The 24255-nt window shown below is 32.1% G+C and overlaps 1 protein-coding gene across 1 annotated transcript; it reads left to right on the top strand.

The window, feature by feature from the left end:
- The first annotated feature begins 2837 nt into the window (after window positions 1–2837).
- Window positions 2838–4513, top strand: LOC120082723 (mitogen-activated protein kinase kinase kinase 18-like). Its single transcript, XM_039038000.1, has one exon. It carries the CDS (start codon window positions 3009–3011, stop codon window positions 4473–4475), a length of 1467 nt encoding a protein of 488 aa, XP_038893928.1. The 5' UTR covers window positions 2838–3008; the 3' UTR covers window positions 4476–4513.
- The last annotated feature ends 19742 nt before the right edge of the window (window positions 4514–24255 follow it).

Below are 24255 nucleotides of genomic sequence, written 5' to 3'. Positions count from 1 at the left end.
CTTTGTTTGATAATCATTTTGATTTTTGTTTTATGTTTTTTAAATTAATATTTGTTTCCTCTCAAATTCTTATTGTGGTTTTTTAACTTTTCTTAATAAACATTTGAATTTTTAGTCAAAATAAAAAACAAAAGTAAGTTTTCGAAAACTACTTTTTTAGATTTTAAAACTTAGCTTGAGTTTTGAAACTATTGGTAGAACGTAGACAACATCATATAGAAATTTAGAGGTGAATGTAGAATTCGAAACTTAATTTTCAAAAAAAATAATAATAATAAAATAAAATAGTTATCAAACGGAACCAACTTTTTTAATTTTCAAAATTTGCCTATAATTTTGAAAACTTTCCTAACATGGAGACAATGAAACATAGAAAGCAATCAAGATGTTTATAAGCTTAATTTTTTTTTAAAAAAAATAAACGATTATCAAACTAGATCTAAATGATAATCAAATGATAAATTTTGCGTCCAAATAAATTTGTGAATTTTAAAAATGGTCAATAAATCTTATTAAACACTCTTAAAAATTAAAAGAAATATGCATTATTAGATAAAAGATGGAAAAAATTTTAGACTTTTCAAACATGCATCTTTTATGAAAGACCGATTAGACACAAAATAAAGAGTTTAAAATTTATTTATTTATTATTATTATTATTTTTTTTTTTGAACATTCTAAGACCAATTTGACACTTAGAAGACTAAAATCGTAATTTTACACGAAAAAAAAGAAAAAAAAAAGTGAAATGGTATGAACGAATGGAAAATGAATATTTAAAATTAATTTAATAGTAATGGAAAAATGATGGGCCACGTCAACTGAATTCCACCGGCTATTGTAACGTAGACATGTAATCGTGGGAATCCACTTCACACGTCGTTCCTCATTTCCTCGCACCCTCTCCTTCTCTCTTTTGCTGATGTGGCATTCCCTCCTCTTGCCATGTCACCAATCCTTAAAACCTTTTATTTTTTCTTTTTAATTTTTCTTTCTTTCTTTTTTCTTTCTTTTTTTTTTTTTTTTTGCATATTTATCTCATGGGGTTTTCTGCTTTTCAGTTATCAGCTCTGTTTTCCGGCTATAATCATGTGTGGACATTATAGACCGTTGTTTCATGCAAAACGCCGACAATCTTAAAAGTCAACTTGACTTTAGTCATCAAATCAAACGGTTCTCAACTACCCACTTAAACACGCTTACTTCCTAATTTCCCCCCTCTAATTATCCATTAAAATAATAAAACGTTAAATATTAAGGTTTCATACTTTAACTTCCAACCTTATTCTGCCTTTTTATCTACTATTTTAAAACCAATGTAATTATCAACTACTTTTATATATAAAAGTAGAAATTAAAATGTTTAATTAATAATTATATTAATTTAAATCCTAAAATTTCGTAAATGCATTAGTTTGTATTGGGTGAGATTTGTAATTATATTAATTAAACACCTAAATTTTTATAAGTGAATTAAATTGGACTTTAAGATAGAATTGTCTTTGAAAATTGTAAATGCATTCATTCTAATAGCCTATTTTATTTATTTGACATTTGGAGAAATGTACACAAGTGTGAGAATCGATGCATTGATGATTTGTAAATATAATCTTGTTAAATAATCTAAATTGATTCACTTATGGTAATTTAAAAGCTTGATTGAAATAATTATAAGTTTCATATTCGAATTTTTAGAATGAAAAATGATGTAAATTAAGGTACTTACTAAATTTCAAGGTTTAAAATTGATACCATTAACGATGACATATTAAATTCTTTATTTGATGAAAAAAATCCACTCCTAATCCAAATTATTTGAAACCCAAGATTATAACAAGAAACAAACGAATGGTGAAAGCCTTCTTAACAAGTTATTTGAATTCTATTTCATATTGAATGGATCCAAAAGACATAAGTTGACATGATTTTTTTATTTTTTATTTTTTAGATTTTGAAATTCTGAAAAATAATAGTGTATGAAGAATTTGAAATTGAAATTCTAATATGCATTCAAAAACATAATCTTTGATACTTATAGTGCTCTACATTATTATAGAGTTATTTCATTTTTTAACCATTTTTTAAAAAAGAGTAATATTTGAGTCCACCTCATACTTATTTTCAATCTCCTTTTTTAAATTAGGTTTAAATACTATTTTAAAAATTAGTCTTAAATATTTATTTTAGTTTTTGATTCATTTTGGTTCCTACATTTTTTTTAAATGTTTAGTTTTATCCTTGTACTTTAAACTTTGGTTATTATTTTTAAAAAAAATTATAAGTAGTTCTTAAATGTTGAATAGTGACCATTTTGGTTACGTAATCTTGAAATAGAAATAAAAATGAAGGGATCAAAATAATTACTCTTTAAAAATATGTTGATGAATATAAACACCCTCAAATATAGAGACGAAAATGAATATTTTTAAAGGATAATAATTGATGCACCTACCTTTGTGCATCTTTGTAACCAATCAAATCAAGAAAATATTAAAATATTTAAAAAAAGTAAAAAATAAAATTTGTCACATGATAAATTATGATTGAATAATTTGTTGATTTGTGCACCTATTATTAATTTGAAAATTAGATAATGAGAATGAAGGAAGACGGAAAGTAGGAGATTAAACCTAAATTTAAGATTAAAAGCAAAGGTTGAGATGGGAAGAAGAAAGATGGGATAAGGATAAAACTCAAAAAATCAAACACGTTTCAAAAGCATCGAGAATCGCAAAACTTGGTGCACATCCACCCAATAAAATTCAGCCTCTTCCCATTTTAACCGTTTCTTCAAATTATCCACATTTCCATATCTCTAAATCCCCCCATCAAATAATTTTCAAATAATTTTCTTTTATTTATTTTTGCACAATTCTTTTTTCTTTTTTTGACCCCCATAATCAATGATCCACGCGCCTGTATAAATACTCCCTCAACACCCAAATTCTCAAACCATTCAACTTTTCCTCAACCTTTTTTCCTCTGTTTCTGTTCTTTGGGCACTGAAAATGGTGAAAACGACGCCGCTTTCGTGGACGCGAACTAAGTCTGTCATCGGAAAGGGCTCGTTTGGTACTGTGAGTGTCGGAATCGGGAAATCGGACGGTCGGATCTTCGCGGTTAAATCTGTAGAACAGAGTATTGGATTCCGGCGACAAATTGAGTCTTTAGAGAACGAAATTCGGATTCTCCGATCGTTGAATTCGCCTTACGTTGTGGGCTTTCTTGGCGATGATGTTTCCAATGAGTCTCCCACGACGTCGTTTCGAAACCTGCATATGGAGTATTTGCCAGGTGGTACGGTCGCCGACGACGCCACTGCCGCCGGCGATGATAAGCTTTTACGTGAGAGGACACGGTGCCTCGTTTCGGCTCTCAGTTACATTCATTCCAAAGGAATTGTTCATTGTGATGTTAAAGGGAGGAACATTTTGATCGGATTGAATCCCAGGGTTGTCAAATTGGCTGATTTCGGCTCTGCAATTGAACTTTCCCGCGCCGGTGACAGGTGTCTCGGTTCGATTGCGCCACGTGGGAGTCCACTGTGGATGGCACCGGAGGTGGTCCGGGGAGAATTTCAAGGGCCGGAATCGGACGTTTGGTCAGTTGGGTGCACGGTCATTGAAATGGTCACCGGAAAACCAGCGTGGGAAGATTTCGGAGCCGATACACTTAGTCGAATCGGATTTTCGGACGATTTGCCGGATTTTCCAACACGGTTGTCGGATGTCGGCCGGGATTTTCTCCGGAAGTGTCTCAGAAGGAATCCTAGTGAACGGTGGAGCTGTGATCGGCTGCTGCAGCATCCATTTCTTGCGGCGGCGGCCTCGCCGGAGATTGCCGTAGAGAATTCCCCCAGGTGCGTGCTTGACTGGGTCAACGGCAGTTTTTCCGACGACGAGGAGGAAATTCCGATCGCCAACGAAACCTCCGGCTTCGGCGGGCAGGAAAGTGAACTCTCTGGTAAGGAAAGAATTGGGAAATTGAGTACGAGTGTATGGCCGAATTGGGAATCGGATGGTTGGTCGCCAGTGAGAAGTTGTTGCAGTGAAGCAGCGGCGGAGACGGAGGCGATCTGTCGGGAAGAAGAAGAAGATGACGAAGGGGCAGAATGGGAATATGGGAATTTGAGAGGGGTAGAAGGGGAAATGGAGGGGACAAGTTCGGAATATTTGGAGTTTGTAGCAGACAATCACGGAAAATTGGGTGCCGAATATTCAAATCATGGCGGTATGAAAATTCCGGAGCGGCCACGTAATAATTACGGCGGCAGTGACGGTGACGGTGGCGGTAGCGGTGGATTAAGTTTCCGGCGGTGGGGGTCTGAAAGAGATGAAATTACAACGATAACCTCGTGGAAATACTCAATTGAATGGATATTATGTTATTATTATTATTGGAAAATATTAATGAAGCAATTGGTGTTATTTGGGAATTACACTTTATTACCTTTGTGCCTAAAAACATTGCCTTAAATTATATATAAAAAAAAAACTTAAAATCAATTAATAAATCACTTTAATTTTTTTACCAAACTTAAATTGATTTTTTTTAATGATTAATGAATATAATTTAAGGACTCAATAAAAAAATTAGGTAGCTATTAAAGCTTAAAGCTTAAGCACCACATGTTTCAAAATAAAGGAGGATTTAGCCCACCCAAAAAAGGCCCTTGTACAATTAATTCAAGTTTAAGGTTAAAGCAATAAAATCAAAATTTTAAATTTAAATTTGAGATTAAATATAGGTTAAATTATAGAAAACATACAATTTTATCTGTCTAGTTTTTATTTGATCCTAATTTAAAAATATTAAATGTAGAAAAAAAATATTTAAACTTCTACTTAGTCCATAGATTCTAAAGTTTATATTTTTATTTTCGAGTTTTGAATTTTGTTTTGATTTGATCCAATACAACTTTAAGATTATAACTAAACTTTTAAGCTCAATCTTGGATAAATATTTACTTTTAGATGTCTTAAAAATTTCATATTATAACTATTTTAAATTAAGGAGGAAATACCTTGTAGTTTCTAAATTTTGGTTTGATTTTTATAGTCCCTATGTTTGAGTTTTGTTTCAATGTAGTAAATGTCACGAGATTTATATTTTTAACTTCAGTTTTTCTTTAAATATTCACTTTCAGTTTAGTGTCGATTAATTTCAATTCATATGTTTTATTGTTCATAGTTTATGGTTTTTGTTTCCAAAAACTACTTCTTGAATTTTTAGATCCCGTTAAGTAACCATTTCGATTTTTTGTTTTTAAAAATCAAGCTTGTTTTCTTCCCATTTTCTACAATAATTTGCATACGTACAATTATTGAATTTTCAGTCAAATTTCAAAAACAAAGATAAGTTTTTAAAAGTTATTATTTTTTTAAAATATATAAAATTTAGCTTATTTTTTAAAATCATTAGTAAAACGTAAATAACAAAAGAAACAATCTGGAGGTGGAAGTAGTATCTATAGACTTAATTTTCGAAAAAAAAAACAAAAAAATCAAATGATTACCAAACGAGACTCTAGTTTTATGTTTTTATATATTTATTTTAATTTTGAAAACACTCATAAAACATTGACAACAAAACATAGGAACCAAGAGATGAGAGTAGTGTTTATAAACATAATTTTAAAAAATAATAACCTAAAATCAAATCATTACTAAAGAAGGCTTTAATTTTGAGTTTAAAAATTTAATTTGAAATTCGATAATGGAACGGATAGATGGAACATAGAGAGAAACCATTATCATAAATGTTTAGTCCAATAATAAGGCATGAAAGAAAGAATGGGGGGACATGCATGGATCACTATTTCCACCAGAAAATGGGATGAATATGTGAATAAAGGAACATGTGTTTGGATTGGAGATGTAGTTGTTTGGTTTTATCATCATAAATGGTTTCACATGTACCTAGAGATACACAAATTACACACATTTGATTTGTGGTTTCATTGATTAAATGAGAAAAGGAACAACATTGAATCCTTATCAATATTGTCTTGTCCCTCAACTAATACTTCCTCTATACCATATCATATCATTTGCCCTATCACTCCCTATCTCACACTTTGTCTCTCATCCTTAAAGAAAAATACTTTTGAGTTTGGTGCGGATTTCAATAAAAAAAAAAATCTATATAACGAGAAAAGAAAACTTCTAATCTCACCATTGAAAAGTTTTGTAAAAATTTTATATATTTACATTTTTTTTATGAATAATTTATTCGTTACATTCTAAGTTTCATACGTGAATTTTCAAAATTGGACTTTTAATTTTGTGTTAAATAGGTTATTAATAAAATCAATCTTTTTTAAATTAATTTATATCTGTTGGATATAAATTAACTTTTAACTATATGTTTGATAGATTCGTCACCCTTTTATTTATAAATTAATGGAATATATATTTTAGAGAATCTTGGTAGCTTTGGAGATTTTTATTTTTTGATAGGAAAATTTCTTGATTCTTTACCTTTTTTTTTGGGTCTAATAAGAGATTAATCAAATTAAGTATAATGTATTAAACAAATATTTTGAAGTTAGCATTAAATGAAAATTATTTTTTCATGAAATTTTGTTGCATTTAAGGGGAGGTGTTTAAATGTCAAAATTACTTGAAATATTTTTAAATATGGCAAAATCTCACTCTCTATAAGTGATAATAATGTAGACAATGACATTTTATTATATTTGTAAATAAGTTGAGTTATTTTTTTATATTTGAAAAAAAAAATCACATTTTTAATCATCAATTTTGAACCAATATTTTTCTTTTAAAAAAATCAAACCAATATTTAATATACATTTTTACGAACAAAAATGTTAATTAGAAAAAAAATTAAAGATTTGGAGAAGAGGCTAGAAAACATGAGAGGGCCGAGTGGAATTAAGGGCCCGTTTGAATTGATATAAAAAAAATGATTTTCAAAAACTCGTTCTTATTTAAACACTTTTGATCCAAAAATGTCTTATTTTTTGAATTAAACACTTGAAAATATATTTCAAACACACCTTAAGGCGGGGTTGGCAAAATTCTCCGCGGGGTCGAGTCCCGATTAGGACAGAGAATCCCCGATTTGACCGGAGATGGGGTCAAATCGGGAAATTTTTTTGGGACCCGTCCGGGGACGGGGATAATATCCCCAACCCCGACTCCGATCTCGATTTTATATAGTTATATTTTTAATATTTTATAAATATATATTTATAATATATAAAATAACTTATTTATATGTATGTTTATAATGTATACTATAGACTTATAGTGTTGTAAGTCTAATATTGAATATATAAATTCTAAATTTAAGCCCAAAACTCCCGCTTCCTGCCTTCAAATGGCGGGGACGAGGGAATTTCCCCCACGGGGCCGGAGATGGGGGACCCTCCCCCGCCCTGCCCCGACCCCGTTGCCAACCCTACCTTAAGGACCCTTTTGGATTGACTTGAAAAAATATATTTTTAAAAAACTCATTTTTATTTAAACACTTTCGACAAAAATTATTGAAAATAAATTTCAAAAGCTTTTATGAATAGTTGTCAAACACTCCATTTTTTTCCTAAAATGACTTATTTTTAAAATTAAACACTTAAAAAATACTTTCCAACCATACCCTAAGTCATATTTTTAGTGATTTTCAAATCGTTAAAACCATTTTTGTTAGAATTTTCCATTTATAAAATTACTTTAAAACATATTTTTAATTATTCAAAATTAGTATAATGTTTGACTTTTATCCTTTTAAACCACTTTTTGTATCATTAAAATTGATTTCATATCATTAAAAGAAGTTCAGAAAGATGTTGAAAATGAAAAAAATAGTGTTAAATATTTGAAAATAACTCCCAGATTAGAATTTTAAGTTCATTCACCAACAATTATAATAAAATTTGAATCTATATTAACCATCCATAATTGGAAACAGAATCGATGAAATTAACCCAATGTAAAAGTGGACCAAGAATTTATAAGGGCAATCACAAATATGGTAATCGGAACAAAAAGATTAGAAGATATAGTCTAATGTAAAAAAATTGTAGATATGACAAAATGTAGATTCAACTCTCAAAGTCTATTATCGATGGATTTTGCTCTATTTACAATTATTTAAAATGTTGCGAAATCCATTATTCTTATCCACATATTTATAAAGCACTTCCCTAAGTTTCTATTTTTGAAAGATACGCGGATGTGTAAGTAAAAATACTAATTGAAAGTTTTTTATTCATCTATTATTAGGATTATAAATGATACTAAAATCTTGTGACATAGGTAAGAAATGAATTCGTCACATATCTTTCTAACCCACGATTCGTAATCAATGAATTCATTGCACAACTCAAGAGTTGTAAAAACTAATATTCTTATTATAAATAATAATTTAATATATTAATACAATAAATATATAAATACAAATATAGTAAATATATAAATCTATTAAATGGATTTTAAATAATTAGAAAGACAATATTAATTCTAAAAGTACTGCAATAAAAATTGGAAGAATTAATTAATAATGGGCTGGGCTGAAAAAATGGAAAAAGTTGGAAACAAATGTCATTGGAAGCAAAAACCCACCAAAATTGGGCCTAGAAGAAGCAAGCTTTGAATACTCAATCAGTGATGAAGCTAAGGTGTATGCGTAATAGAATAATCAATGAAAACAAACATTGGCTAAAATGTGAGGGACTAAACCATAACATTTTGGATTTATAGAAGATTATGCTGGTGGCAATTTGTTTACATAGGATGGGAATTTTGTAGACAAGGTAAAGCAATAGTAATTTCATGGCAATATTAGTTCCATCAACAGGTAAAACACAGCAGAATGCTCGAGAGACATAGGATTTAGAGCACCGTCAACAGAATCATTACATTCAACAACAAAAGGCATTGTCATAGTAGTTAGGACACTAGCACCATTATATTCATCAATAGCACACACATAAGGAGGAGTCAAATTAGAAGCAGAAGACCTGGATTGAAGAAGAATAGGTGTTGGATTCGACAACACCCTTAGACTATGAAACGGTCAGAAATTGGCGGTTGGACAAAGTATGGAACCTGCAAAACAAAAGCTCGTTATAGGTTGAGTCACAGATCTCACTCTCTTTAAGACGTTTCGCGGCTTTGCTCAAGTGTGCAAGTAGGTCAGGAATATTGCCAAGTCATCCTCAGGATAAAACAACTCAACAAAAAAACTCAATTGGAAATGCACCGTTACCGATTGGAACACACACCTTTTTGACTGAATGCTCGGAAAATCGGAAAAGAAAACAGAGGAGAGGGATTGAGAGAATGAAATGTTCTGTCGAAAAACTGCTCCATTTTAAAGGCCTTCAGTGCTGAATTGCCGCGGGAGAGAAACGCGGTCAGCCTCTGAACATGCATGCAGAAGTCGCGGGTGGAAGACAGACAAAAAAATAATGAAAAAAATGATATTTTTATTAAAAAAATAATCACACATGCGCGCCTTGCCAAGCTTGTCCAACCGGACGGACGGCAGCACGCATGTGGGACGTCCACCGAACCCACATTGGCATATCTCCTCACTCCCTCCAAAACATGGGTACCCTTGGGGCCCAAACCCATAGTCCAAGGTTGGAGTACAAAAAGTGATAGGATGAAGAATCATGCAACGGAAGCAATCAAAATTCATAAACACTCTGATTACATTTAATTTGAGTTTTAAAAGCATGCAAAAACATATTTTACGAAAGAGGATTTCAAAACCAACATACCTTTGAAGAATTCCTCAAATCCAAGCTTCTTTTTAGGAAATTTCAGCTCAAAATCTATAGTGAACCACTAAGAAATCTTTTCTACTATTTTCAGACTTGAATTTGAGCAATGAAACTTAAGATTGAAGTGAATTTGTGAACGAAATGGTGTGCGATTTTAAGATGAAAAAAAGTTTTTGCAGAAACCAGTTTTCAACCGTTCAATCAATTATAATCTGGTCAAATTGGAGGTTTTATTATACTTATGCATGAAGGCACTTCAGGAACTCAACTGAAGCCACCTTCAATTCCAGCTACAAGTGGGATAGGTGATTGGATTAAGAAAATCCACCTTCTACTTCATGAAATTGTGGATAAATCACTATCTTCAAATTCCATTTTTCAATTTTTAAATTGAATTCTTATTTAGTTAATTCAAAATTTAATTAAATCCAAAAAATTCAAAATCCAATTTCTCAAATTGGATTAAAATTGAAAAATAATTTGATTTTAATTAATCAAACAAATTTAGTTAATTAAATAATAATTTAATATCAAATATTAAATTAATCAAACACTTAAATTTAAGCATGAATCCTATTCATATAATTAATATTTAAATCAATATTCAAATATTATAAACTCTCCAATTTTATTTTATTTCGACAAATTAAACATTAATTATACCGGATATAATTATACAAATTCTAATTACAATTTGAACACTTCAAATTAAAACTTAAATTCAATTTGAACATTTCAAATTGAAATCCAATTTGAACACTTTAAATTGAAATCATTCCAAATTCACTCAATTTTCTAATTCAAGGTGTTCATCTTTTACGAGCTAGTAGATGGATCTTATGGGCCTACAAATCATGAGCTCCAACGATTTGAAATCAATTGGCTAAAACTCTTTAGACCGAATTAATCAATATTCGTTAACTACCAAGTCACACCACTATAGCTCGATAGTTGTAGTCTCCTCACTGTGGATATATTTGTGTCCACTTGATTTAACCATAATCAGTATGTCGACCCTTCACAGGTTGTTCGTAAATAACAACTGGGTCAAATGCTGTTTACCCCCCGAAATTATATCTTGCTCCTTAAGTTTCACTGATCCTCTAATGAACAATCGGTTTGTGATCCAATCATTAAACTGTATCCCTTTCGAGCCAATGAGAGGGTGTGGCCCCTTGTTTAAGACCTGTATTCAGAACTTAAGAGAACAACCTTCCTCCCATCCTTAAATCGGGTAGGCATGAATTCCATCTTGCATCCTATATACCCAACTATCTACCCGATCTTACCCCTGAAATGGGAGGCTTATTGAGTCGGCGTCGTTGAGTAACCATCATCTATGCAAATCTAAGGATAATCCTGAATAAACAGAAGTTCATAATTAGCTCAAAATTAAGATCGAGTTACCTAGGTCATCTATGCGAAATAGTTAGTCTTAAACAGTAAATAACGTTATAAAGTAAGAGTGACTTATTTCTTGGTTCGATCTTATGCAAACTCATTGCATAGGACATCCTCACTCCTCATGTCAATACATGAATGAATCAAGATCACTTCGTTTGTAGCACCTTACAACAAATTGTAACAACTATAGAGTGAGCCGCATCCTATAGTGTTACTGGAATAAGACACCCAACCTTATTTGTATACTATAGAGCATTTTGGCCATTTACTCGAACTTGATCCCTCTTTATATCTCCATATATAGTTCAAGTATTCATAAAATAGCCATGGATCTTAGTTTATTGGATTTAGTCATTATAAGTGCAATTTACAAATTCAATAACAACTTTATTGAATAAATGACAAATAACATCTTTATTGATAATAGAAAATGTTCAACTTTACAAACTGCGAGTTTTATGACATACAACCCAATAAAACTCCCACTTGGACTAAAACTCCAGTGGATATATACAAATATATACAATGTTGAGTTCAATGAGAGAAAACATACAATAGAATAAATACAATAAACTAGGGCATTAGATACCCATTATTTCTTCCACTTGCTCTAGTTCTAAGTATCTCGTCGTCCGAGTCCCACTAGGTGACCTTCGAATTCTTTAGCCGAGAGGGACTTCATAAATGGATCAGTCAAGTTGTCTTGTGAAACTATTTGCATGACGATCACGTCTCCTCTGTGTACAATCTCCTTGATAAGATGGTATTTTCGCTCGATGTGCTTTCCACGTTTATGGCTTCTAGGTTCCTTTGAGTTTGCAACCACTCCACTATTATCACAATATAGGATGACTGACAAGTGCATATTTGGAACTAATTCCAAATCAATCAGGAACTTTCTGAGCCATACTGCTTCTTTTGCTCCTTCACTTGCAACTACATACTCAACTTCCATTGTGGAGTCAGCAATACAACTTTTCTTGATACTCCTCCATTTACAGTAAAAATTAACCCCGAAGTTGATTTCTTTGAATCAATATCGGTCTGGAAGTCAAAATCAGTGTATCTAGTAAGGATCATACCCTTATGTCCATACACGAGCATATAATCTCTTGTTCTCCGAAGATATTTGAGGATGTTTTTAACGGCAATCCAATGATCATATCCTAGATTAGACTGAAATCTACTGATAATTCCAGCTGCATAGCATATGTCGGGACAAGTACATAATATGACATATATTAAACTCCCTACTGTTGATGCATATGATATTCGTTTCATAACCTTAACCTCTTGAGGTGTCTTAGGACTTTGTTCCTTAGACAGATGAATTTCATGTCTGAAAGGTAACATTCCTTTCTTGGAATTTTGCATTTTATATCTAGACAACATCTTGTCTATATAAGATGCCTGAGATAATGTTAAAGTTATGTTGTTGCGATTCCGAACTATTTGGATCCCAAGAACATATTGGGCTTCTCCCAAATCTTTCGTTTGGAATTGCGTAGTAAGCCATCTTTTAACGTCGGCCAGAAATTCTACTTCATTTCCTATGGGTAGAATATCATCAACATACAGAACCAGAAAAGCGATAGTTCTGTTAACGATTTTCATCAACATTTTGTTCAAAGCCATAAGATTTGATCGCAGTGTCAAATCTCATATTCCAGGATCGAGATGCTTGTTTCAACCCATAAATGGATCGATTAAGCTTACAAACTTTTTGCTCTTGACCTTGTTCTATAAACCCTTCTGGTTGAGACATGTAAAAACTCTCTTCAAGATAGCCATTTAGGAAGGTTGTCTTGATATCCATTTGCCAGATTTCATAATCATAAAATGCAGCTATACAAGAGTATTCTAATAGACTTTATCATGGCAATCGGAGAGAAGGTTTTTTCATAGTCTACCCCTTTCTTTTAGGTAAACCCTTTTGCCACAAGCCTAGCCTTATAGGTCTGTACCTCACTAGCTTGTTTTTTCATAGTCTACCTCTTCCTTTTAGGTAAACCCTTTTGCCACAAGCCTAGCCTTGTAGGTCTGTACCTCACTATCTTGGTCTCATTTTTTTTTGTAGATCCACTTACAACCGAAGGGTTTTACCCCTTCTGGTTGATCTACAAGATCCCAGACTGAATTGAAATACATTGACTCTATTTCAAGGTTCATGGCTTTAATCCCCTGGTCCTTATCCACATCTTCCATTGTTTGTTTTAGAGTTAATGGATCCTCTAAGCCATCATCTGGTATGATGACTTGAGTTTTAGTTAAACCCATATACCAGTCAAGCTTTTGCACAACCCTCCCACTATGTCGAGGCACTCTCAACTCCTAAGAAGGATGTAAAGTACCAGTTTCATTAACAGCTCTTGTTGATGGACTTGCTCGATCAACAACTCTTATTGATGCATTTGACGTTTCTTTGGTTATTTCATCTATTACTAGCCTATTGCGAGGTTGATGATTTTTATGTGGTCTTCTTCTAGGTAAGTTGCGTTTGTCGATACAAATATCTTATCTTCCCAAGGAGAAACCACCTTTTGTCTTTTTAGGGTAACCTACAAATAGGCATACCTTTGAACAACGTTCCACCTTCTTAGGATTTTGTACCAACACATATGTTGGGCATCCCTAGATCCTGAAGTGATGTAAACTACCTTTGCAAGGTGTTTCTGAAATGCTTTTCAAGGGAACAATGCTCAATATATACACCACAGTCTCAACTGCGTGTCCCCAAAAAGAACTTAGCAACTGGGCATAACTCATCATAGAACGAACCATGTCTAACAAGGTTCTATTTCTCCTTTCTACCACACCATTTTTTTTAGGTGTGTCAGGTGTTGTGGGTTGAGACTGGATTCCGTGTTCTATCAAATAGTCCTGAAATTTTAAGTCCATATACTCACAACCTCGATCTGATCAAATGTTTTAAGCCTTTTACCTAATTGGTACTCAACCTCAGTCTTATATTCCTTGAACTTTTCGAGTGTTTCAGACTTATGATGTATTAGGTAAATATGGCCATATCTTGAATAATCATCAATGAAACTGATGAGATATTCATACTCTCTCTAGATTTAACATTCATCGGACCACAAAGGTTTGAATGTACTAGCTCCAAGGTTCTTTGACTTTAAGACCTTTTCTATAAAAAGATCTTTTAGTCATTTTACCCTCAAGACAAGATTCACATGGTGGTAATGAACTGTCTTCTAACTGATTTAGATGGGCGTTCTTAACCAATATCTCAATCCTGTTGAGATTTATGTGACCAAGTCTCAAGTGCCAAAGATAGGTATTTGGAGAAAGTTTCCTTTTATTATTTTGAGTCTCGACTGTTTTAAACATCTCTATGTTTAATCAGTCAGTTTTAACATGTACAACTTATTTTCTAATTTTGTAGAACAAATTTTGATATCTTTCAAAGTAATGAATACTTCATTATTTTTCAAAAGAAACTTTGTAATTTTTTTCCAATAAACATGAGACAAATATTAAATTCTTTTTCATGAAGGAATGTAATAAATATTTTCAAGTAAAATATATCTATCTCCTATAAATAACTTCATATCTCCCACTACTTCAGCTGAAACAACCTCTCGGTCCCTATCTTAAAGGTTGCTTCGCCTTCTGTAAATTATCTCCAATAACTTGTTTCCTAAGAAAAAATATAGATATGATTAGCGACACCTAAATCTATTATCTAGGTCTTTTTTATCGTATTCCACTCAACATGTTTCAATGACAAGTAAATTGTATTTCCTATGTCGTTCGATTTTCACATTCTCATCTATATAGTTCAAAACTTTAGATGAGTTAGGAGATAAAGGACAATCATCTGTTAAAACCCACTTACTATGAACTGCTTCCCCTATTCACCTTGATTTTGACTCATAAAAACACTTTTCGAATGGAGGTCACTCCCAGGGTGACACAAAGCGTCGTATGAGTCTCACGGTGTGAACTTTCTAGGGACGTGAAAGTTGAAATCAATATGTCACATAATGAATAACTTCCCCTTATTCACCTTGATATTGACTTATGCAAACACTTTCCGAATGGAAGTCACTCCCAGGGTGACATAAAGTGTCGCATGAACCTCACGGTGTGAACTCTTTAGGGACATGAAAATTAAAATCAAAACATTGTATATTTGATTTTACTATGAACAACTTCCTCTATTCACCTATATCTTGATTCATGCAAACACTTTCCGAATGGAAGTCACTCCCAGAGTGACACAAAGCGAAGCATGAATCTCGATGTGAACTCTTAGGGACGCGAGAGCTAAAAATAACATATCATATATTATTAATCTCCCACTGAAGCGTTCTAACAACATATCATATATGTTTATTAAATTTCCACTGAAGCATTCTAAACATATCATATATGTTTTTTAAACTTCCACTGAAGTGTTCTACTAATTGTTTAGGTATATTTATACTCAGGTTTATTCTGGTTAATTAAAAAACCTAAGTCTATGTGGTTTATCCAAGTATAATGCTTATAAATGGATTTAACCTATGATATCTAGGTGATAAACCATTTTATTACCTCATATCGCTCACGTTTCTTATAAAACCAGTTAACAACGCTCAATTATTTGGCTATAATCCTCAGGTAGGTGGTGTTCCATAGACCGTCAACTTAAAAACCTCTAGCATTAGACAGGATTATATACTGGTTGAGTTTGTGAATGTGATTTATAAAATAACGACCTATTTTAACTATTAAAACAAGTGTTTAACCTATATGAGCATGCAACTTATCCTGGTTATGGATTTTAATGTCTAATTCAATTTTATAACATCTTATAAAAATAGACATAATTTGCATCCATGACATTCAACAAAGGCATTCAACATTTAATATAACACTTATATTAAACAAAAGAAACCCTAAACATGCATACTATATATTATAACAATTTATAACATATATCCAATGCATGTAACATGCTTCCTATAAAATATGTGATATTTTAGTTTCATTAACCACAAACTAATAAACTAACATTCAAGGTTATCTTTGTAACTAAAACATGTATGTGGAGACATACAGGTGGATCATGTTTAACTGATAACCTAAATGGTTTGTAGTAAATGGATAAGACTGGGTAACTTATCTTTGTAACACTACGAGTATGGTCTGCTTTGTAGGTGCTACAATTGTTGTAAAGTGCTATAAATGATCTAATCCTAATCATTCATGTATTAGACATGCGAACGGGGATCACTAGAAGAAATTTAGGCTTTAATGTCGGTTGGCAACCGACATTAAAGATAGTGTTATTAAAGCCCTTTAATGTCGGTTGCCTTTAGTGTCGGTTTTTAAACTGACATTAAAGGGCTTCAATAACACCATAACACAGCCTGCAATGTCGGTTGCAACCGACATTAAAGGTCTTTAGTGATTAAAGCCTGTTGGTTGCAACCGACATTAAAACCTGTTTTTTTTTTTTTAATTCTTAACCGACATTGAAGCCCAATCTGTCCGTTTTATCAATTATTGTCTGTTTTTTAAAGTTCCCTTGCCAAATCCATTTTTTCAATAAAAAAAGTATAACATGACACATCATCATCGAACGTTATGGCTATGACATATTATTCATGTATGGATTGTAAATCTATTACATTTAATCCGCAAATTCTGCTATAGAATTATAATTTAAAAGGCGACAATAATTCAGATCTTGAAAACACAAATTACAAGTAATACAAAGATTATGATTTTACAAACATTATGAGTTTACTGTGTACCACCAGCTACTTCTCCTTGATCTGGTTTCTCGACATTTTGAGCTTCCTTGCCTCTTTCTTCTGCATTCTTGTTTTCAAGTTTTGTGCTATTTGCATTTTCCCTTCCCTCAGATGTATTCCCTTTGTCCCCTTTGTCACTCTTTTCCTTTTTATCTATGTCGGTATGTCTGGTTGATACAGAGTGTTGCTCTTTTTCAAGCTTATCAATACTTTTAGTATCTTTTGTTGATTCCATTTCTTTGACTATGAAAATAAATAGCAAGGGGATGTTAACATTTTAGTAGTAAATATAATAAAGTCATAGTGTCTTTTAAGTAGATAAGCAACAGAAAAATAGGGGATGTTAACATTTTAGTGGTAAATAATAAAGTCAATAGTGTCTTTTTAAGTAGATAAGCAAAAGAAAAGTACCTTCCTTCCCTTCCTTTGCTTCCTTGGATATTTGAGATTTCAACTTTTTATATCAGTGCATGAGTCTAAGGCAACCATGTTAACCAAGGATTGGAAGGACAAGGAAATGAATCTGTAAATGACTAAACAAAATTGTGGTCCCACAAGAAACTTTAATTTAAAGTATAGCAAGCCATCCCCATGACCAATATTTTCTTAAAAGCAATGCAGCATGAACTTACGCACATAATGCAAATAAATAACTTATATTTGAAAAGGCACACAATACCAAATCTTTGAACAACAGGACTTGAAAGGAATTAATGAATGTTCAATGACACAGAAGGTAAGTTGTATATACAGATTCCAGTGATTCATATATAAGAAATTCATAATATTAATTCATGCTTGGCAATCTCTTCGTCCTATCAAAAGTTCGTCTCAATAATGACACAACAGCTGGAATATCATCCTCATCTTTTAGAAAGTTTCGGTCCAAGTTGTATTACACATGGCACATTTAAAAACTTGTTTTTCATTAATAGGTAACAGCTAACAACCATAAGCTCTTCAAATAAAAAGCAGAAGAATAATAATATGCCTCAATGTTCATGAAAGCTTCTACTTAGAAAAAAACAATAGAAACACAAACCTCCTTTTTTGGTACATAAACAATAGAGCCACAACGAAATGAAACAGGCCTTCCTTTCAGCGAGTTGGACATTTTATTCGTCAACCGTGTAGCCATCTTTTGATCTTCTTGAGGGTTGAAATAATAGAAAATAATTTAACAGCAATAAACACATATGTTTATGTACAAATGCACTTAAATATTTTTTTTATTGCACAGAAATAAGTTTTTTCTTCCTTGGGGAGGGGGAAGATAGAAACGGTATTAATTAAGCAGGGGTTGATTTTGCTGGTAGATATTGAAGTAGGGGTTGATTCAATGGTGAGAAGATGATGAAGGACCTGACACAATTAGAGAGCGAATCCAGAGCTCCAAAGCACAAAGTCAAACGAGAAAATAAAGGAACATGGACAAATTTACCTCACAGCCTACTGAATCATCAGAATATTGTTCCAAATTTTTAGTTGCCATCTCATTATCAATTGAAGGGTCCTTTCTAAGGGTGGCAGACCGCAAAGGCTCAGCTTCTCATTCCTACCTTTCTTAAGGATGTTATTACAGAAGGTAACGAGTAATTATGCACTAGAACTTCAAGTAATTCAATAAATGTATCATATACAACAAAACCATTAATCAAATCGAATTTCAAAGGCCATAGACACATAAAAAGGCCAAGATATAGGAGCAGAGAGACATATTAGAGTGAAACCATAGCTGGCTTTCATTGAGACATTTACACAAACAGTTGAGAGGCGTAAACATAAGAACAAAAATTTCATGCCAAAACACATAAAGTAACAACATGCCTCCAACATCGAGACATTTTCTTTACAAGTTCACAAGGTTCTCAACCAATGAGTCATAAACGGGTGTTACATTCTAATCCAATATGGTCCAAAGAGAAATAAGCACACTATAACTTCTCAAACAGGAATTTTCATATCATTAGAGTCACTTGAAAACACTTAGAAACTGTGCTTAAAACTGTAAGCATTCAAAAATGCACTTATCAGGAATAATTTTCACCTGAATCCCTTGCTATTGCAAGAAATCCATCTCCTTCCCACCCCTTCCAAACACCTAAAAAATACACAAACAAAAAAGGTTTAAGACAAAGGATTGAAAGTGAAAATATTATCAGAAATCATATTCAACTAACCATGTTTATTGAGAATGTACATAAATGGTATATTCAAGGCAAAATTCTTGTAGTGATTCTTATCGAATGATCAAATAATTTAAATCGAATATTAGAATGATGCTTATCGAATCTTAATATGAAAAATGTTACTAATGTAATAGAAATATTGATTCTGTTACAGAGCTAGATACTTACTATTTAAATCGGATGTTAAAGAACGCCAGTAGAACAAATTCATCATAAATTCATACTTGTAATGATTTTTAGTTATATGCTAACCTAGCGTTTTCACATTTATTCTAGAATTTCTGGGACATTTTAAAAATTGAACTGAAATTTAAAGGTACATGCTCCACCCCAAACTGTAGCATCCTATCAGTGAATTGTTGCTAAATAAGTCCTCAATAGGGACCACTGAATAAGACTCTCGATCCAGAACTGTAAAAGAAAATATTTAATTAAGATAGGGTTAACAGCCCAAGAGCAAAGATGCCTAAATTGTATTAATATTATATCGAACATCAACCAAAACAATATTGAATAGTGGTTTCTCCTATAGCAACATTATACTTCAAAACTCTCCTAGTGTTCTCAATAGAAAAAACTACCTGTAAGAAGTTCCTGCATAAGAAATATAGGTATAAGAACTCTTAGAAGGTTTCTACTCTTTGGCCTTAGAAATCAGACTTAAGAGACAAGCAACAAGAAAACTAAAAAAAATCACAAAGGCCAAAAAGTCCTTTGAATGGTCTCGGAATTAGTCTAGTTAATCTAGATTTTAAACCAAATTACTAAATATCATAACAACTTGATATTTTGGTTTATAAGAATAGAATACAATGTTGTTTGAATAAGAACAACACCACAAGTTTTACAGATGAACATAAAAGAGATCTTCCATTCCCCTGGTCCTTGTTGATCAACAAGTTTTACTTTTGATTTTCACATAACCCTCATCTATAAAGTGGTGAGCAACAAGAAAACCACCATAATATTATTAGGAAGCTCTATAGTCTTTTGATAATTAGCAAGAGAAAATCACAATAGCTTACCTTCGGTGGTATTTGGTGCTGCTATCTGTGAAGTACATATACCCTTTTTCATCAAGGTCTAGATCATTGGTGAACTTAAATGACAATCATTTTGCTTCAGTTGAAAGAGATGTTGCCAGACCTCCTTCCAATCCGACTTTCATCAGCCCGAAGTATGCATCTGCAATATATAAATCGCCTATCTTCTTGTCAAACCGGAGACCCAAAGGGCGGCCACATATATGTTCATTCTTATAATAACTTAAAATTGATGGCTTAGGATCACATATCTCCAACCTGAAACCATATGAAAACAAATTTGAATGTATCGGCAAGCGGCGAGCAGGAATGGCGAGCGGCGGGGCAATGAAAGTCGAGCAGGAACGACGAGCGGCGGGGCGATGAAAGTCGAGCAAGAACGACGAGTAGCTGGTAATGGGAGGGAGGAGGTGGCTGATGAGGTAAATAGGGTTTAGAAAAGAAATGAAAAAAAGGGGGGGGGATGGGTTTTTTTTTAAAAAAAAAAAAAAAAGAAAAGAAAAGTGGATCTTTATTGTCGGTTTTAAACCGACATTAAAGGTATACCTATGATGTCGGTTTAAAACCAACATTAAAGATTCGTTTTTTAAAAAAAACAAAACCGACATTATACATCCTGTTTCACTTTTTCCAATCGACATTAAAGCCCAAAATTCTTGTAGTGGATATTCTATACAAAGAAGTTTGTATAAGACCGAACCATGAAATGTTTAGTCTCATTATATAACACCGTTCATAATAAATACTTACATTTCACCAGGATGACGCAGGTAACATGACCTGAATCTTGAGTGAGTTGTGAACTCCTGTCTATAAGGGCGATCCTTTAATTTGTATGGGTAAGAGTGACCAGGTCTCTGACTCAACAAACCTACCATTTTGAGGATTCGTCAAATTGGGGAGCTAGGAACACAACTATACAAGATGGAGTTCACTCCTTCCCCGAGCAGGGATAAGTAGATAAATTGTTCCCTTAAGGACTGATTCTGAGTCTTGAGCAATGTAGTGCCACACCCTCTCCTAGCCTGAGAGGGGTTTAGTCATAGTAGGACTATGATTTATTGTTCATTAGAGGGATTAGTGGTACTTAAGGAGTTAGATGTAACTACAGGAGCAAAACAGTAATTTGGCCCAACTGTACTTACGAGCAATTTGTGAAGGATCACCGTACTATTGATTGGTTATATCCAATGGACACAAAAATATGTATGTAGTGCAAAGAGTGTAGTTGTCGGTCTTTAGTGGAGTGTCCGACAATTAACGGATGGTGAATAATGTAATTAAAGAGTTTAATTAATTATTCATGTACCGTTGGAGCTTTAAGCTACAGGTCCATAAGGTCCCCTTAATAGCTCAAAAAAATTTAGTTGAAAATCAGTTTTTGGGTTAAATTAAATTGTTCAAATTAATAGAGGGATTTAATTATATATGATATAATTAAATTGTTTAAATTATATATGATATAATTGTCATAATATATTCGATACATTATAGCTTAATGGGAGAAAATAAATATTTGAATGAGATTCAAATATATTTTTCTATGAATGTGATTCATAGTTGTTAAATTTAATATAAATGAGATTTATATTAAATGTCTTAAAATAGGGAAAAGAAACTATAATTTATATTGTATGTGATACAATATTAAAATTATAGGTTATATGTTATATTTGATATAACATATAATTTAATATTAATATAATATGATAAGTTAGTTATCATATTTATTTATATTATTATTATTATTTGAATAATATGGAAGGTAGTTACAACTCTCTTCCCCATCTTTTTTTCTCTACCCACTTTAGTGGAGGTGTTTATTCTTTTATGGTAAAAGTAATAAAAGAAAAATTGTTTTTCTTTCTTTCTAAACATTGATGATATTGGACGATTGAGAGAGTGTTGCAGAAAAGTTATGTGAGTTTGCCTTGTTTGTGAAATCTCTCTATCTTCTTCTTCTTCCTCCACCAAAACTTATCCCTCCTAACCAAAATAGTCAGAGCCCACCACTCTGGGTTCTCATCCCGAGAATACCAAAGACTCCACGGTTGTGTCTGGGTTTCTATTCGAGGTTCATTGAAGAAGGTCTTCAAGAGGTTTGTGACTATTCGAGGGATTCGTAAAGAAAGGTTTTTCGATGGTGAGGTTTTTTGCAACCATTTTTCCTTTAAAAGCATGCTGTAATTTAATTTTGAATGCATATGTAAATTTAGCATTCGATAATTAATGGAATTTGGACGATCCGCTTCCGCTCAAGGTTCTCCTCACATGAGTTCCTTCAATAAGGGTGTTCAAAAAACCTGATGATCCGAAAAGATCGATTAACCCAACCTAATCCGTACGGTTTGGGTCGGGTTATCAATTTATGGGTTGAGTTGGGTTCAAATAAATGCAAACTTTATGTGTTGGTTAGTTCATGGGTTCACTTAAATAACCCAAACCAACCCGAACTTATCATTAACTTTAAAAAGTATAATTTTTTGTACTTATGGTACAATTATATATACATTAATTTTATAGTTTGATTTAATTCCGATAATTTATTCTCCAACAACTCTTAAAAATAGTTCTTTAGCACATTGGAAAGAAATTTTTCATTATATAAATTGAAATTGAGTTTTGAATTTTAGTTCAATATATGAAAATAATTAAATCAATTTTTTACATATTAACATTTTACTTCTTTTTAGAATAAACATTTAAATAAATGACCCGAGTAACCCGAACCAACCCAACCCAAATATTTCATGGTTGGGTTGGGTTCATTTTTTAATAAGAGTTATTTGAGTTGAAAAAAATTTACAACTTGAACAATTGGATTAGATTTAAAAAGTCCTTAAACCCAATCCAACCCATGAATACCTTTAATACAAACCATAAATTGGCAAAAGCTCAAAACAGAATAAAGTCTCACATCGTAACTAAAGGAGAATAAAATCAGAATACAAACAACTACTCAAATATTCTAATAGAAATGTGATACATTGACTCATAGTGTTGACCACCTTTTCTCTTTCCTTATGATAATTTTTACTTAAAATGGAAAAAAGAAAACCTAACAATCACTAGGGGTTACTAAAAAAGTAGGGTTACTGAAAAAATTTCTTTCAACCAATTGGGACAAAAAAAAGAAAGAAGTAGTTAAGAGATCAATTTTTATAAACCAACCATATTGTTAAGTTTTAACATTTGTGTCGAGAATAAGAAGAAAGGTTATTTATCTCACATTGAGTGATTGAGTATACTTTAGCCATGTTTTCTTAGCTTAACTATTAGTAGGATAATGTGAGTTTTCATTTATTTATTTTTATTAGCAACAATTCTAGTGTTGTAGTATTGAACATTCAATCTTAAGAGACAGAGACTATGTCTATAACCACTAATCTAAGTTCACTTTGTCAAATGTTTAGAGTTTCTCATGTCCTTATGCTTATTATCTTGCCTTAACATTTTTCAAATGTCATTTGTTTTTATTATAATATGTGAAAAATGGGAGAACTGAACCTTTTATCTCGAGGTTGGAAGTACAAACTTTATGCCAGTTGAGATATGTTTATTTTGATTTGAAAATTTTCATTACGTTATCAAATATATGTGTTTTTATGAGCCTATTAAAAAAATCAATGCTCCATTTGGTAACCATTACTTTTTAGGTATGAGAAAGTTTTATTTCTGTTTATTTTTCAATTATGATAACACGATAAACAATAATTTTTTGTTTTCTACCTCTAGAAATAAGAAACAAAAAAGGGTCAGAAAAAACTGACAAATATGAATGTTGTCAAACTAGTATGTAGATGATTTTTCTTTTTGAGTATTAAAGAAACAAATAAGAGAACTTATAACAAATAATTAATAAAAACAAGAGTCATTCTTAATCACGTTTATAAACTCTGATCCAAGAGTATCATAAGATATGAGAAACGAGTTCATAGACAACAACATTATAACTATACGGAAGGTGAGAGTGGAATCTTTGACTAATTGTTACCTTTGATTTGTCTAAATCTTCTTCACGAATATTCGAAGTTCATTTGCACAATAATCTTTATTCACAAAAAAAATAAAAAAAAAATAAAAATATATTAAGATGATCAAAGAATCAA

Source organism: Benincasa hispida, chromosome 8 (genome assembly GCF_009727055.1).
Source record: "Benincasa hispida cultivar B227 chromosome 8, ASM972705v1, whole genome shotgun sequence".
Lineage (NCBI taxonomy): Eukaryota > Viridiplantae > Streptophyta > Magnoliopsida > Cucurbitales > Cucurbitaceae > Benincasa > Benincasa hispida.
Note: the sequence above shows the minus strand (reverse complement) of the source record. Positions and strands in the feature narration are given on the sequence as shown.